Source organism: Sebastes fasciatus, chromosome 9, assembly GCF_043250625.1.
Source record: "Sebastes fasciatus isolate fSebFas1 chromosome 9, fSebFas1.pri, whole genome shotgun sequence".
Lineage (NCBI taxonomy): Eukaryota > Metazoa > Chordata > Actinopteri > Perciformes > Sebastidae > Sebastes > Sebastes fasciatus.
Window position 1 is genome coordinate 6,950,483 of NC_133803.1, and position 13,203 is coordinate 6,963,685.

The following is a 13,203-nucleotide window of genomic DNA, read 5'->3' on the forward strand; positions in this document are numbered from 1 at the left end:
TATCTGAGGGGTCTCGAGACAATTACCAGGATAAGAAAGCAATACATAATAAATAACCGCGCTGCTCGATTGGCATTCGCCAGAGAACACCAGAATTGGCAGGTCCGCCATTGGCGCCACGTTCTCTTCAAAGATGAAAGCAGGTTCCCGCTGAGCACATGTGAAGTTTCATGCTGTTTTCTATTCATCCAAACAGACACACCCAGCATTACAGCCAAGCTGATCAATGAGCAGAAGGAAGACAAGGAGAAAAAGAATCACGAGGAGAAGGAGAAGATGAAAGCAGACAGCGGCTTCCAGGACAACTACAGTGTTGTTGTGGCCTCAGGTACTCGACTCTGTCCCACACACACACACACACACACTCCTTGTCCAATGGCAACCCAGCCATTAGGTCATTAATCTACTCACCAGTCAGATTGAAAAGGGAATTGTGTAGATTGTTTCATAACTTTATAGTGAGATTAGTGTCTGAAATCTCAATTTACTGCTCAATATAGAGTTAACTGTTGGGTATTTTGTTATATAGGGAGTAGGGAATGAGTGATTTCAGACACAACAAGGAACTTCAGCCAAATGGTTAATCAAACACTACCAACAGTGAAAATGGGGAAACATCATTTTCCCAGCCCATTTAACCAGAATGTCATGTTGGTACCACATAAATGGATCTTCTTCCATTGATCTCTCCGTGGTGTCTGTGTCCCTCATCAGGCTTGAAGTCCCAGTCCAAGCGAGCTCTTTCAACCCCTCCCAGACCTCCGTCGAGGAGGGGTCGCGTGATGAGTGAAAAGTTGACCGCTACGTCTGGTGTGGACCCTTCATCCAAAACCATCAGTGTGCCTGTCTTCCACCTCTACCACAAACTGCTTCCAGGTACTACATATACAAGTGCAAGATTAACATCCCGACTCACATCTGGCAGCAGAACATCAAGGCGTTAGAATCAAATACTCAAACTAAGAAAATGAATGTATTAATGAAGTGAATTTATTTAGTATTTTCCCCATCCTCTCCTCCAGGTCAGCCCCTCCCATCTGACATGACCCTGGCTCAGCTACTGACACTCCTGTACGACTGCAAGCTGCCACAGGGCTACCAGTCCATCAACCTGACAGTCAAACTGGGCTCCAAGGTTATCTCTGACCCCGGCCTTTCCAAGACGGACTCCTTCAAGAGGCTACGCACTGAGAAAGGTACCAAAAACAGCTCTTATGTTCATTAAATTTTAATTTTATTACTCGAGCTTCACAACTAAGACCTCTGACAACATCTAGACAGATAGATTGACTTTATTGTACACCTCAGTGGAAATTTGTCTTTGGCCTCTCCAAAATACAGCAAACACAACACATCATTAAAACATACAAATATACAGTATACAATTTACAATAGTGCAATGGGCAGGTAACAGCAGGTTATATGAATAATAAAAAAGAGCACATCTTATAAAATAATAAGTGTTCCCTAGTGCAGAGTTCAATGCTTGTATAGCATAGGGAATAAAAGAGAAAAATGGACTAATTCCTATTTCCTCACAGAGGTAAATGGGAAGCCAGTGTGCTTGGTGTGTTCACAGCACCTTTCAGTGCTCAAGGAATATAATATTCGGCGCCACTATCGGAATCATTATGGCGAAAAATACAAGAAGTTGCCAAGAAAACTGAGAACAGAGAAGATGAATGAATTGTTGGACGTTTTGAGGAAACGGCAGTCTGTTTTGAGTCGTAACCGAGAGATCGGCGAGACATCTCAGGTTGTTCATCATCTGTTTTGTAAATTAATTTTTACTCAATGGTTTTACTGGTCTGGCCCACTTGAGATCAAATTTGAATGTGAGCTAAGATGAGTTTGACACCCCTGCCCTAAATCGACGGCCAGACGGTCAAAGTCTCAGTATAGTGGATGTGAGGTACCTTCCCTGCAACACTAGCAATCTTTGAGAGCTTATATAGACTGCTCATCAGTAGTGGAAGCACTTGTGTACACATTTCTATTATTAACTGTAATTCACTTACATTTAACACTTTTTTTTAGAAGTGTTCCACATCATTAGTAATTGTAGCGAGCGGTGTCAGTTTTAAAGTTCAAAGTCCGACTGAAATGCAACACTTTGCCAAAATGCCTCTGAGAACTGATAATCAAAACTTAAAGAGAGGGGATTATTCAGGATAGGAAGCAGCCTACTATAGGAATATCTCACAGACGGCAAGGGATGCTTGGAAGTGGACGGACGCCTTCCTTTTCAAAGTGGTCTTAACGAGAATCCTCCCGTTCATTTTGAATGTGGGTAGTGTGTTTGGGATGCGGCTGCAGTGGCCTTAGGGGGTGCCGGAAAAAAAAAAGTAAAAACTGGCGATCCAGTGTTGTCCGACCCAGCCATGAGGGAACAAAAGACGTTAATCGTCGCAGTCAGTGGGCCGTTATAGTGACTCTCACACCGCCGCGCAACCCTGAATCGCAGCGACGCCTCATCTGGTGTGAACGCAGCCTTACTCTGTCTTTATCCAGTGAGACCGATAATAAAATGAACACTGTTGCTGAAGGACATTTAGTGAGGACAGGTTGTTGCTGGGATCAAACTGCTGACCCTCCTTTAGACAGAAGGTCAACCGTGCCGGTCCATAGATGTGGTTACTCTCTAGGACTGGTTTATATTTAGCTATCTGATTCTGCAGGCTCCAGGGTCGGCACTAGGTCGGATTCATTTTTAACATCAATGTCTTTGTTTTGATGATCTCAGCACTGGTGAATCTGCAGAACTGCTCTGGTACCTTTTGTACGTTGACCATGTCCTGTCCACGATCCGTAGTTTCCATTTTAAAACTCTCTCCTTTGATTGGATGAGTTTTGAGATGCATGGTTAAGGGTAATTCAGTATCATAGATGTCATACTGTTGAGGTCGAGGCAGATGGCCGCCCACCCAGAGCCGGGTTCTGCCCAAAGGTTTCTACTCGCTGAAGGGCAGTTTTTTCTTGCCACTGTCGCATAACAACAATAGACATTAGAAATAAGTTGTCTTTGCATTTGGTCAGTAGAGAGGGAGCAAATAAATCAAGTAATGATAATAACTAAATAATTAAAATACAGCTCCAACTTACTCTTTCCAGTGAAGTCTATTAAAATCAACTAAAGCATATTCATAAAAAAATCTAATATGGCATGCTTAGCTAAGACATGTACTAACTATGCAGTAAACATATAAAGAAGGGAATGCACACTGGCTCAAAGGTTTTAAATAAACACTAACTTCATTTTTACAATATGAACATTAAAGTTTTGTTCAATTATGTAGCCTGTCTGAACAAATTTGCCTCACATTTTCTCTCCTGTTTCCACACTGCTCCACATCCCAGTGGTAGATATATAGATAATATAGTATATAATGTCATGACACAAGGAAGTTTCTTTAGGTTACAAACAGATACAGTGTCCCAAATCCCAGACAGTGCGTGAACATACATCGGGTTCTCTTTTTGCTCTCCTTTCAGTGGATCACTGTGACATGCTGAACAGCTGTCCCGAGGACGAACCGATGACCCCCGGTGACGAATGTCTGGACGCCGCCACCGACGAGTCCCTGCTGGAGACCAACCCCATCCAGTCACCGCTGCAGGTCTTTGCGGGCATGGGCGGCCTGGCCCTGATCGCAGAGAGGCTGCCCATGCTCTACCCTGATGTCGTTCAGCAGGTGCGACTCAAAGCCCGCCACAGACAGACACAGGCATATACTTGGACAATGAAATTACCATTAAAGTACGGGGGGGGTCAAGTAGGGCTCAAATTTTCCCACTTAGCATGTTCTAAAACAGATCTCAACAGGTCTTAAAGAAACCAAGGATAATGAAGTGCACTTCCATTTGTTGTGCATTATTAAACCGGAACAAACAAGTCAATTTCTCAAACAGCGGGACCCTCAATTCTGTCAGTTGAAGGACAAAAATATCAATCAATCAAATTATAGAAAGAATTTTTTAATATTGATACTTTGGCTGATTTTTCTTTTTTTTTTAATTGCTTGGCTCTTCCAATATGTTTTATCCCATTGCTGGCATTGTTTGTTGTATTTGTTAAAAATAAGCATGACACAGATATACGTATTAGTGAAGGACACATGTTTTGCAGTTAAGCTCTCATACCTCATTTTCCAAATGTACATGAAATTTCATGATAGTCTTTTTTAGGATGATATTAAAACACATATTTTCTTTTTTTTAAAGATTACATTTTTGGCCATTTTGCCTTTTATTAGATAGTGAGAGTGATAGTTGTGAAAGGGGAAGAAAAAGATGTAGGGTATGACATGCAGCAAAGGGCCGTAGATCGGATTCGAACCCTGGGCTGCTGCGGGAGGACTGAGCCTCGGGACACACACATGATGGACCTTTTCACTATTTTCTGATATTTATAGACCAAACGAGTAATCATAAAAACAACTGGTGGATTAATGGATAATGACGGTAATCGTTGGTTATGTGTGAGGTGGAAGAGTTTTGTATTTTACATTCACAGGATATGGAGAAGCCAGCCTCCTCTCCCTCAGGCTTTAACTGGCCACATCATGACACTGCAGAGTTCCCGCTCTCCTAAATCCACCTGTCAGCATCGTCTCGTATTATTTACTCTCACCTCGGCCAAAGTGACCCTCTATTCTCCCGGATGCTTGTTCACAGGTCAGCGCCCCAGTGGTGCCCTCCACCACACAGGAGAAGCCCAAGGACAGCGACCAATTCGAATGGGTGACCATAGAGCAGTCGGGTGAGCTGGTGTACGAGGCGCCAGACTCCATCGCCGCCGAGCCGCCGCCCATCAACAAACAGCAGTCTCAGTCGTCGTCGTCGTCGTCATCCACCGTGCAGACCATGTCGCCCATCCCCGCCCACTCACTGGCGGCCTTCGGCCTGTTCCTGCGCCTGCCAGGGTACGCAGAGGTGCTGCTGAAGGAGAGGAAGCACGCCCAGTGTCTGCTGCGCCTGGTGCTGGGTGTCACGGACGATGGAGAGGGCAGTAAGTCTGAAAGCACTACACAGCTGGCAATACGTATACAATATGTGTGTGTGTTACAAAAAATGGTTTAGAAAAAGGTTTAATTTAGCTTCATTTAATGTAGACCAATTGCTCACAGTCTACTGATTCAATTGTCTGCTTTTGACATCCCGTTAGGTCATATCCTGCAGTCGCCATCAGCCAACGTGTTGCCCACGCTGCCGTTCCACGTGCTGCGAGCGTTGTTCAGCAGCACCCCACTGACCACTGATGACGGCGTTCTGCTGCGCCGCATGGCTCTGGAGATCGGGGCCATCCACCTCATCCTGGCCTGTCTGTCGGCTCTCAGCCACCACGCCCCCCGCAACCCCAACGCCAGCACCAGTGTGTCTGAGGTATGGCCCACAACACACACACACACCTTCAAAATAAACGCCCCATACAGTGACTATAGCTTAACAGGAGGCTGAGGCATTATATTTAGTGTGTCACAGCCATTCCAGTGAGCCAACATTGACAATACCAAAGCCCTGGCACACCTTAATGGATCAGGGCAATAATTAATCTTATTTATTACACGGCTTTGTTGAAGACTCAATTCTGATTGGTTAGTCACAGTGTTCAACTGGAGACAGTGAACGCAGCATCGTAGCTCTCCTGACGGTGAACTGGGGACTCAGTCGTCTGTTGTGCTCATACACTGCAGCTGGCGCACCGCTGCATGCGATGCATTAATCTTGTCGGTTAACGGTTAAAAATGGGTTAACAAGGGTCAGTTATCGGTTAAGATTTTTTTTTTTAAATTAGCATCCCTAATGGACGCAGCTCTGATGTTGGACTCTGGCGGACCGTTTGTGTCAAATTATTGATTTCTTAAGTAAGTAGCCGTGTAATAAGCTGGATAATGTACAGCTAGCGGGGTCATTGTTGTGAACTAAACCTTGTCAGGGTGATGTAAGATGTGTGGCATCGCCCTGTTGGGGTTTATTTCACAACAATGACCTGCTCGCTGTACATTATCCCTTACTGATTACACATATTCACTCTGCAATGACATGTTCAAATGAATGCTATGAAAAAGGTCATATTACACCAGTTTTAGCTTCCCTTCATTGGCTACGTATCCATGTCAGATCAGACTTTCAATTGTAAATGGACACGCCCCTTCCTACGTGCCCGATCTCCTTAAACCTTGTGCTCTAATCAGGACTGTCTGCTCTCAGAATACAGGACTCCTGTCTGTCCCCAGAGTGAGAACGAAGTCAGCAGGCCAAAGGGCCTTTTCCTATCATACCCCATTCTTATGGAATATCCTCCCATTGGACCCCAAACTGACAAAACTCTGTCTCTCTCCTCTTCTCCCCTCCCCCACCCCTTCAAAATAAAAGCCCAATAGAGTAACTGTATCTCAACAGCTGTATCCAAGCCACCATTTGAATACACTGGCAACCACTTTCCTTAAAAACATATAAGGGAAACCTAAAAAAATATGAGATAAAGTGGACAGAAATCCCAAACCCATCCTTCTAACCCTGTTCATTACCTCATGTCTGTGTCTGTGTTAACAGCCGCAGATATCCAGTTGTCACGGTGCGGGGACCAGCGAGGAGCAGCAGCTGTACTGGGCTAAAGGAACTGGTTTTGGTACTGGATCCACAGCCTCAGGCTGGGATGTGGAGCAGGCCCTCACCAAACAACGGCTAGAAGAGGAACACGTCACCTGTCTACTGCAGGTAAGTCCACCCATCAATGTCACGTCATTTTTAAAGCGAGATTTTAGAACTATGGTGGCTTCACAAAGCCCATCTCTCTAGCTGTACACGTACACACACCATGTGATCAACCTTCATTTATTAAGGTATCGTGAACGCTCAGGATCAGGCAAGGTCGCAAAATAATTATTAGACATGTGTAGAAAACAAACGTTTGGTTAAAAAGAGATGAATGCATATGAACTTGCTGAAATTACAATCCAAACACTTCAAATTGTATTGAAGTCTGTGGGATCTTAAGTTTTTTTTATCCCCTAAAGGGGGCACAGCCTTGACTCTTTGCAAAGTACCCGTGTCTGCCGGTCTGATGTATTGGCCTTCAGTTCTCCATGATACAGCAGGAATGCCCCTACTAGAAACCATCCCATGGGGCAAACATGAGGAAATGACTCAATCTGGTGGAAACTACTAGAATAGAATGAAAGCCTGATATAATAGAATGCATGATTTTTTTCACTATAATAGTCGTGGGATCAAAATTTGTGGTTTCAATGGGGACATTTTGAGTGTGTATTTTGGCTACATTGTTTATTATAGACATAAGGGATGAGTTTGAACTTCCAGAATTCGAAAGAAAAACTCACAACCTTGCCAAATTGTGTATGCATTAACACAGACAAAATTATTAAAAAAATCAAAATGCCCAAAAATGTCCCTAGTGAGGCACAAGAGTTAAACAACGTGGACAAGTTTTATTCTAATGATTTGTCTCACTGTATGTATATATTGTTCTGTTTACTAGGTCTTGGCGAGTTACATCAACCCGGCGAGCTCCAGCAGCTGCCAAGGTGCCGACGCCTCTTCGGCAGAGAGCAGAGCCCACAACAGCTCGGCGCTGCCAGCGGTGCTGCAGGAGCTGTTGAGCCAGTCCTGCCTCATCCCCGCCATGTCCTCCTACCTACGCAATGACTCAGGTAGGCTCCCTGTTTTGTTTTTTTTACAAATGAAGGGTAAGACGCACACAATTAAGAGGCAGCATTGTGACATCTAGCAAGTCTGAGAACACTTGGACCCGTTTCCATTCTGCAACCCGCATTTTACATCGGTTACAACTGGTTGGTGACCAGGTATCCATGAGAGCAAAATTGCATTCCTGAAAACTTTTTTCATTCCCTCTATTGCACTGGGCGTACAGCGGCTTCATTACGACTTGTGTTTCTGTGCCTGAATGGGGATTAACCATCTAAAACAGGAGAAACTCCAGTGACAAATATAGCATGGGTCACAAAACCAGCAGATGACCACAGGCGTCCAACAACTACTGTAACTTTACAACTATCTATAACTATCAATCCTCAATCCAACAGTCACACAGCAATTGGCTGGATGTGCAGATGTTCAAAATTGAGCAAAATCAATCTGCTGATGAAGTCTGTGTCATATGGTCTGAAAGCTCAACAGGTATTAAAAGGTTAGATAAATGGATTAGAATAAGAAAGTGACTGTGTGACGGTGCTACCGTTGGCGGTGGGCTAGCCCGTTATTTTATTAAAGAAACGGTTCTGTTTAAGTGAGAGATATTACAGCAGAGGAATCACTTAAGTACATCTCCCAATTCTCTGAAAAGAGACCTGTATAATGAAGTATTTAGGCTATTCATGTGTGGCTCTTAGATTCCGATTAATATTTCATCAGTGCTGTCTGCACCCCGGAGCGCAGCAGAGGAGAGGTCCGTACTACCGACACTCACGGTCAGCTGGGGAGCGCACCGGAGCTGTTGGAAAATATCATCATCGGTTATAGAAATCCAAGATCAAATAGCATGAAAGAATTGCAATGTCAGTAGTTTTCAGGAATATCTTCTGATACTATGCATATATCACCAAGTAGGGTTTTAGTTTTCATATGGTCTTTGTGTGTGAAATCGCTGCAGTGAACACGACTTCATTCATTTATTTATGGTTTATTTGAGAAAGATGCAGTATACATAGACGAGCTGAATGCAACGATCAGATGGTGCCTTCAGTGCACACTGTGGCGCACAGCCTCCTCGGCACATCTTCACCACATATGAAGTGTGTAAATTAGCAAAGACTGTTTTTTTCTTTGTTCTGGAGTGTCCACATCCCATCTAATGATCTGACCCACTGATATTCGTCTGTTGATTTCTGGCCTGCCAGCTGGTGGCCTTTGATGCTGAGATAGTGGATTTGGATGACTGTGGTCTTTGATCTCAGTGATAACTGCAGTGTAGCCTCCATCTAGTTCTGAATTATAGGGGAAGCTGTGTGTGTGCATGTTCCTGTGTGCTTTTATGTATGTGTGTGGTGGAGATGACGGAGTTTTGGTAAATGAAACAGCAGATGGAGCTACAGCGTCTTAGACTGAAGCTGAGGTTGTGCACGTCTTACTGTTAAATCACACACTGAAGTCCCAGTAGTATAAGAGACACCATCCAATCAGCGTGGCCTCTTTGATAAGAGCTTGTTGTCTTCAGTACAGTATAATATGATACTGTTTTGGTATAATACTGTGGGTTAAATGTGGTCTGGTGCAGCTGTAACCAGCTTTATTTTGCACATGCTCAGGTAACCCCTTGCTCCCTTAGTCAGTCACACCTCTGAGCTTCCAGCAGAGCTCTCCGTACACACAGTGGGCTTTAGCACTGTTCAGGGTCAGGTCAGTCCATTGCTTTATATCCTGCCTCGGTTCCTCGGGGAATTGCCGGTTATTAGTGCTGGGCTGACCCTTTGTAGTCTGGCTGCAGTGGCGCTTAAAACTACTCTCTTCACTCTCTGCACTCTACAATGGCAGTTTTCACATTTAAGCCACAGAGTGAGCAAAGTAACAGTGCTTTAGTCCATTCACAGGAGGGGGGGGTGCATTGTATAATATGGCAAAATAATAAAAGATTTTTGTTGGTTTGTTTTTTCAAGCTTATGGGCAGTTATCAATTTCAGTATGATTTCCCCCATTAATGTAAAGGAAACAATAAAGTAAAACAATAAAAATATTAACCCAGGGTCCGCTTACTAGCTTTTTGTGAAGCTTTAATCTCATCAGTTCATATTCCAATGAAGACAGTGAGGTGTGGTTGAAAGCTTTTTGAAAAAGCTAGGAAGTTGACCTTGAGTTAAGACAAAAACTACTATTGCCAAAGTCAATAATGAACTTCGACTGACTCGTAAAGCTTCAGTAGGCAGAAAGGTTTTGGCATCACTGGGCAAAAAATTCCATAATAACCTTTCAGCATATTGTAATTCAAGTGTTCTGAGAGAAAACTAGACTTCTGCTCCTCCTCATGGCTCTGTTTTCAGGCTTTAGAAAATCTAGTCCGTGACAGGAGACTTTGACCAATCACAGGTCATTTCAGAGAGAGCGTTCCTATTGGCTGTGCTCCGGCTGGTGGGCGGTGCTTGGTATTTCCTCAACAGGTCCAAGGCCTATTGAAGGAGGCTGATTCCATGAAGTAAGAGACGTGACTATTTTAGCATCAGTGTTTTTCTACCCTCCCCATGCATTGTGTGCTGCCGCTTATCGGCACAGAGCCGGTTACAGCTGAATGTGTGTGTGCCACCTCTCTGTGCCTAATGCTGCTGGGTTGTTTCAGTCTGAGTATCTATGTGTGCATGCTGGTGTGTGCTGAAGCGCCCCTGGTCTCATAATTAAATAACCGCTGATTAAAAGCATTGTGAGTGTTGTAATTGCTCCTCATTATCTGGTAAATACCTCTGATACACGATTACATGCGTGTGTGTGTGTGTGTGTGTGTGTGTGTGTGCAATATGAGGTTTATAGCCCCTTGTTTGATGATGTATCGCCACATGCTCAGTTGAAGCATAGCCTTAATGATGACACATTTATCCTTTAAAATCCATGCATTTACCACTCAGTTGACATAATACTGCGCTAACTGGCCCATTGCATGTTGTTAATTGAGGTCACGGTGCACCCAGTCAAATGAAAGCTAGGGGCTCTCGGACCACCTTCTGTATAAGAGCCAGTTGCCCTGGGCCTGCTCTGAGCTGTCAATAAATGTCAAGTAGACCCTATGAAGTAAGCCTGTAATGAAAAACTGGGAAACCAGATGCCTCCCCTCCCCCCTCTACCTCTCTCAAATCAGAAGAGCCTGTAGTGGGTGAATGAATTATTTCTATGCTCTGTTTATTGCACAACAAGACGAAAGAAGAAACGTCTAACGCTTTGTCCACACTGGGAACGTCAGGAGCATTTGTCATTTATATTTATTTTAGACAGAGAAAGGTTAAGAAGCGTGTGGTAATTTGTAAATAATAGTAATAATCCACAATTAAAACCCGTACTATATATTCATTCACGGAGCTCTCCAAGTCACTGCATGTTCTACGACACTGTCCGGCATAAATTTCATAATAAAAGCCTTGTGTTAACAAATGAAGGAATTCTGTCCACAGAAAAAAAAAAATGCTTAAGGGCTTTTATTTTGAAATGAAAGCAGGAAGTGTTGATTTTAAACCTCGTACTTCAGGTTGTTTGTTCAATATTTTCATTTGCAATTTCAGAGATGTTCCCAGCCTGGTAAGAAAAGAATAGTTTTGACAAAAGTGCTTGACCTCAATGCACAGAAAAGGAGTTCTAAACATGCATGTTGGATTGGATTGAAGACTTTTGCCACTCTGGTTGCACCCGTCGCTTCCTTTTCCTCTCGTGTGCCGTGAATAACCTGTACAGCTCAAGCTGGCAAGAAAAGATTTCTTTCCATACCATTAGGATGTAGCATGCATCAGCCAGCAGGGCTTTATACGATTACGAACATACAACCATAATGCCTTTTGATTCCCAATCGGGTTCTGAGAAGCCTGACTATTTCCATCCCAGTCATATGAAATAACCCCTGTGATGATCCTCTCTCTGTATCCTCTGTATCTGAGTCTGGATCCACACTCCTTGGGGGTTTCTCACAGATAAGGCTCGAGGCTATCCTTATTGATATGTTCTAATTTTTATTGTTCAAATGTCCCCTATTGCACAATACATCTAGACTTTATTCAAATAATTATAAAAAAAACATTTTTGATACAGGAAAAGGATTGCTGACACTACCCTGAAATGAGTACGAACAAATAAATCAAGAGAATCTTCCAGCCTGCGTCCCACTCACCAACTTCAAGATATGGACAGATGCAGAAAAAGAAAGAAGATAGGCCCAGGTTCATCTTACATGTAAATCGGCTACATGGTTTAATGACAAGTTGACATTTTCTATATATATAAAAAAAAATAGCTCCCTTTTTTGAGGGGGGGATTTTCACATTTGACATTTGAGGTAACATTTCTAAAAATTCATCTTCAATATGATAAAGTGGTAGCACATATTTCCCCTAAATGGAAATGTGTTTATTGTTGATGGCTTATCATTTGTGGGTTTTTGAAACAGCATTTATCTTAGGAGATGACCGTAGAGCAGAGCTCACCCGGAGCCATGTTCCTGGGGAAAGGGGCCCTGAAGACTGATTGAATTTGGTGGCCAATAGTGTCTCCACAGAAGCTCCCCAGCATAGTTCTTAGTTCTCTCGCTCTGATTTTAATCATGTTGCTTAAAAACCCTCCATGGAGGGAGTAGCATGGAAGGGTCACCGTCCCACCATTCTGAAAATTAAGGAAAAATAAATGTCCACAAGACTGTCTTGTTTGGCTCATCTTTCCAATGAGTCCAGCAGTCAAGTCCTGGCTAGTGTCCATCTGGCTCTCTTCACCCCGGGACCAGTTTAGCCCCGTTCCTCTTCCAGCCCTTCGTTATCTCCCCGGCTCGTGGCTGTGACTTGAAAATATGGCTTCTTCTTCTTCAGCCTTATCCGGTCTGTCCAGTTTCATCCTCCTCTCTCTGGGCGAGATGTTCGTTTCACACATCTTTCCCCAGCACGTGTCACTTTCTCATTGACCTCTCCTTCCCGACTGCTCGCTTCCTTCCTTTTTTTGAAGTCTTTTCTGATGACGACTTTTTTTAGAAATCCTTTAACTTTTACTTTGGCACTTCACAGTGTAGTGTAGATGTAAACAAAAACAACTACAAAGAGGTTAAGGAATGTGCCAATGATCCCCAACATGGCCAAGATAGATTCTTCCTGCTCCTCCTTGACCTCCAGTTCCTGCACATCCTCAAGGGTGATGACTGTGGTGCCCATGATCCTTGATGCTCACCTAGCCTGGCAAGGGGATACTTATCTGGAATAAAAGGAAATTGTGGAGACCATGTCAGAAGTTGTCACACATACACAGAGAGCAACAACAGAACTTGGTCTGAATTAGCACGCTGCTTTCAAGGCTTAGCATTGCTTCTTTTGTCCTCATCCTCCTGCTAGTCTACCAGTTTTTGCACCAAAAAATAGTCCCAAACAGCTCTGTGTTCGGACAGCCTCGCCAACGTAATCCTCCCACCAGAAGGAAATCGATCGTTAATTGAACAAAACAACGGCCACGCAGGGCAGAGAGGAGATTAGTCTGTGACCACCAGTGTTTATGACC

General features: G+C 43.7%; 1 protein-coding gene across 6 annotated transcripts in view; it reads left to right on the forward strand.

The window, feature by feature from the left end:
* birc6 (baculoviral IAP repeat containing 6) overlaps nucleotides 1-13,203 on the forward strand; it is a 99,058-nt gene that overhangs the window by 55,851 nt on the left and 30,004 nt on the right. For all 6 annotated transcript variants that reach the window (XM_074645666.1, XM_074645671.1, XM_074645667.1 and 3 more), the window contains exons 57-64: nucleotides 197-328; nucleotides 715-876; nucleotides 1,023-1,196; nucleotides 3,493-3,692; nucleotides 4,675-5,008; nucleotides 5,165-5,382; nucleotides 6,556-6,720; nucleotides 7,502-7,673. In XM_074645666.1, coding sequence (XP_074501767.1) covers nucleotides 197-328; nucleotides 715-876; nucleotides 1,023-1,196; nucleotides 3,493-3,692; nucleotides 4,675-5,008; nucleotides 5,165-5,382; nucleotides 6,556-6,720; nucleotides 7,502-7,673 — 1,557 coding nt within the window. The remainder of the gene's footprint in view (nucleotides 1-196; nucleotides 329-714; nucleotides 877-1,022; nucleotides 1,197-3,492; nucleotides 3,693-4,674; nucleotides 5,009-5,164; nucleotides 5,383-6,555; nucleotides 6,721-7,501; nucleotides 7,674-13,203) is intronic.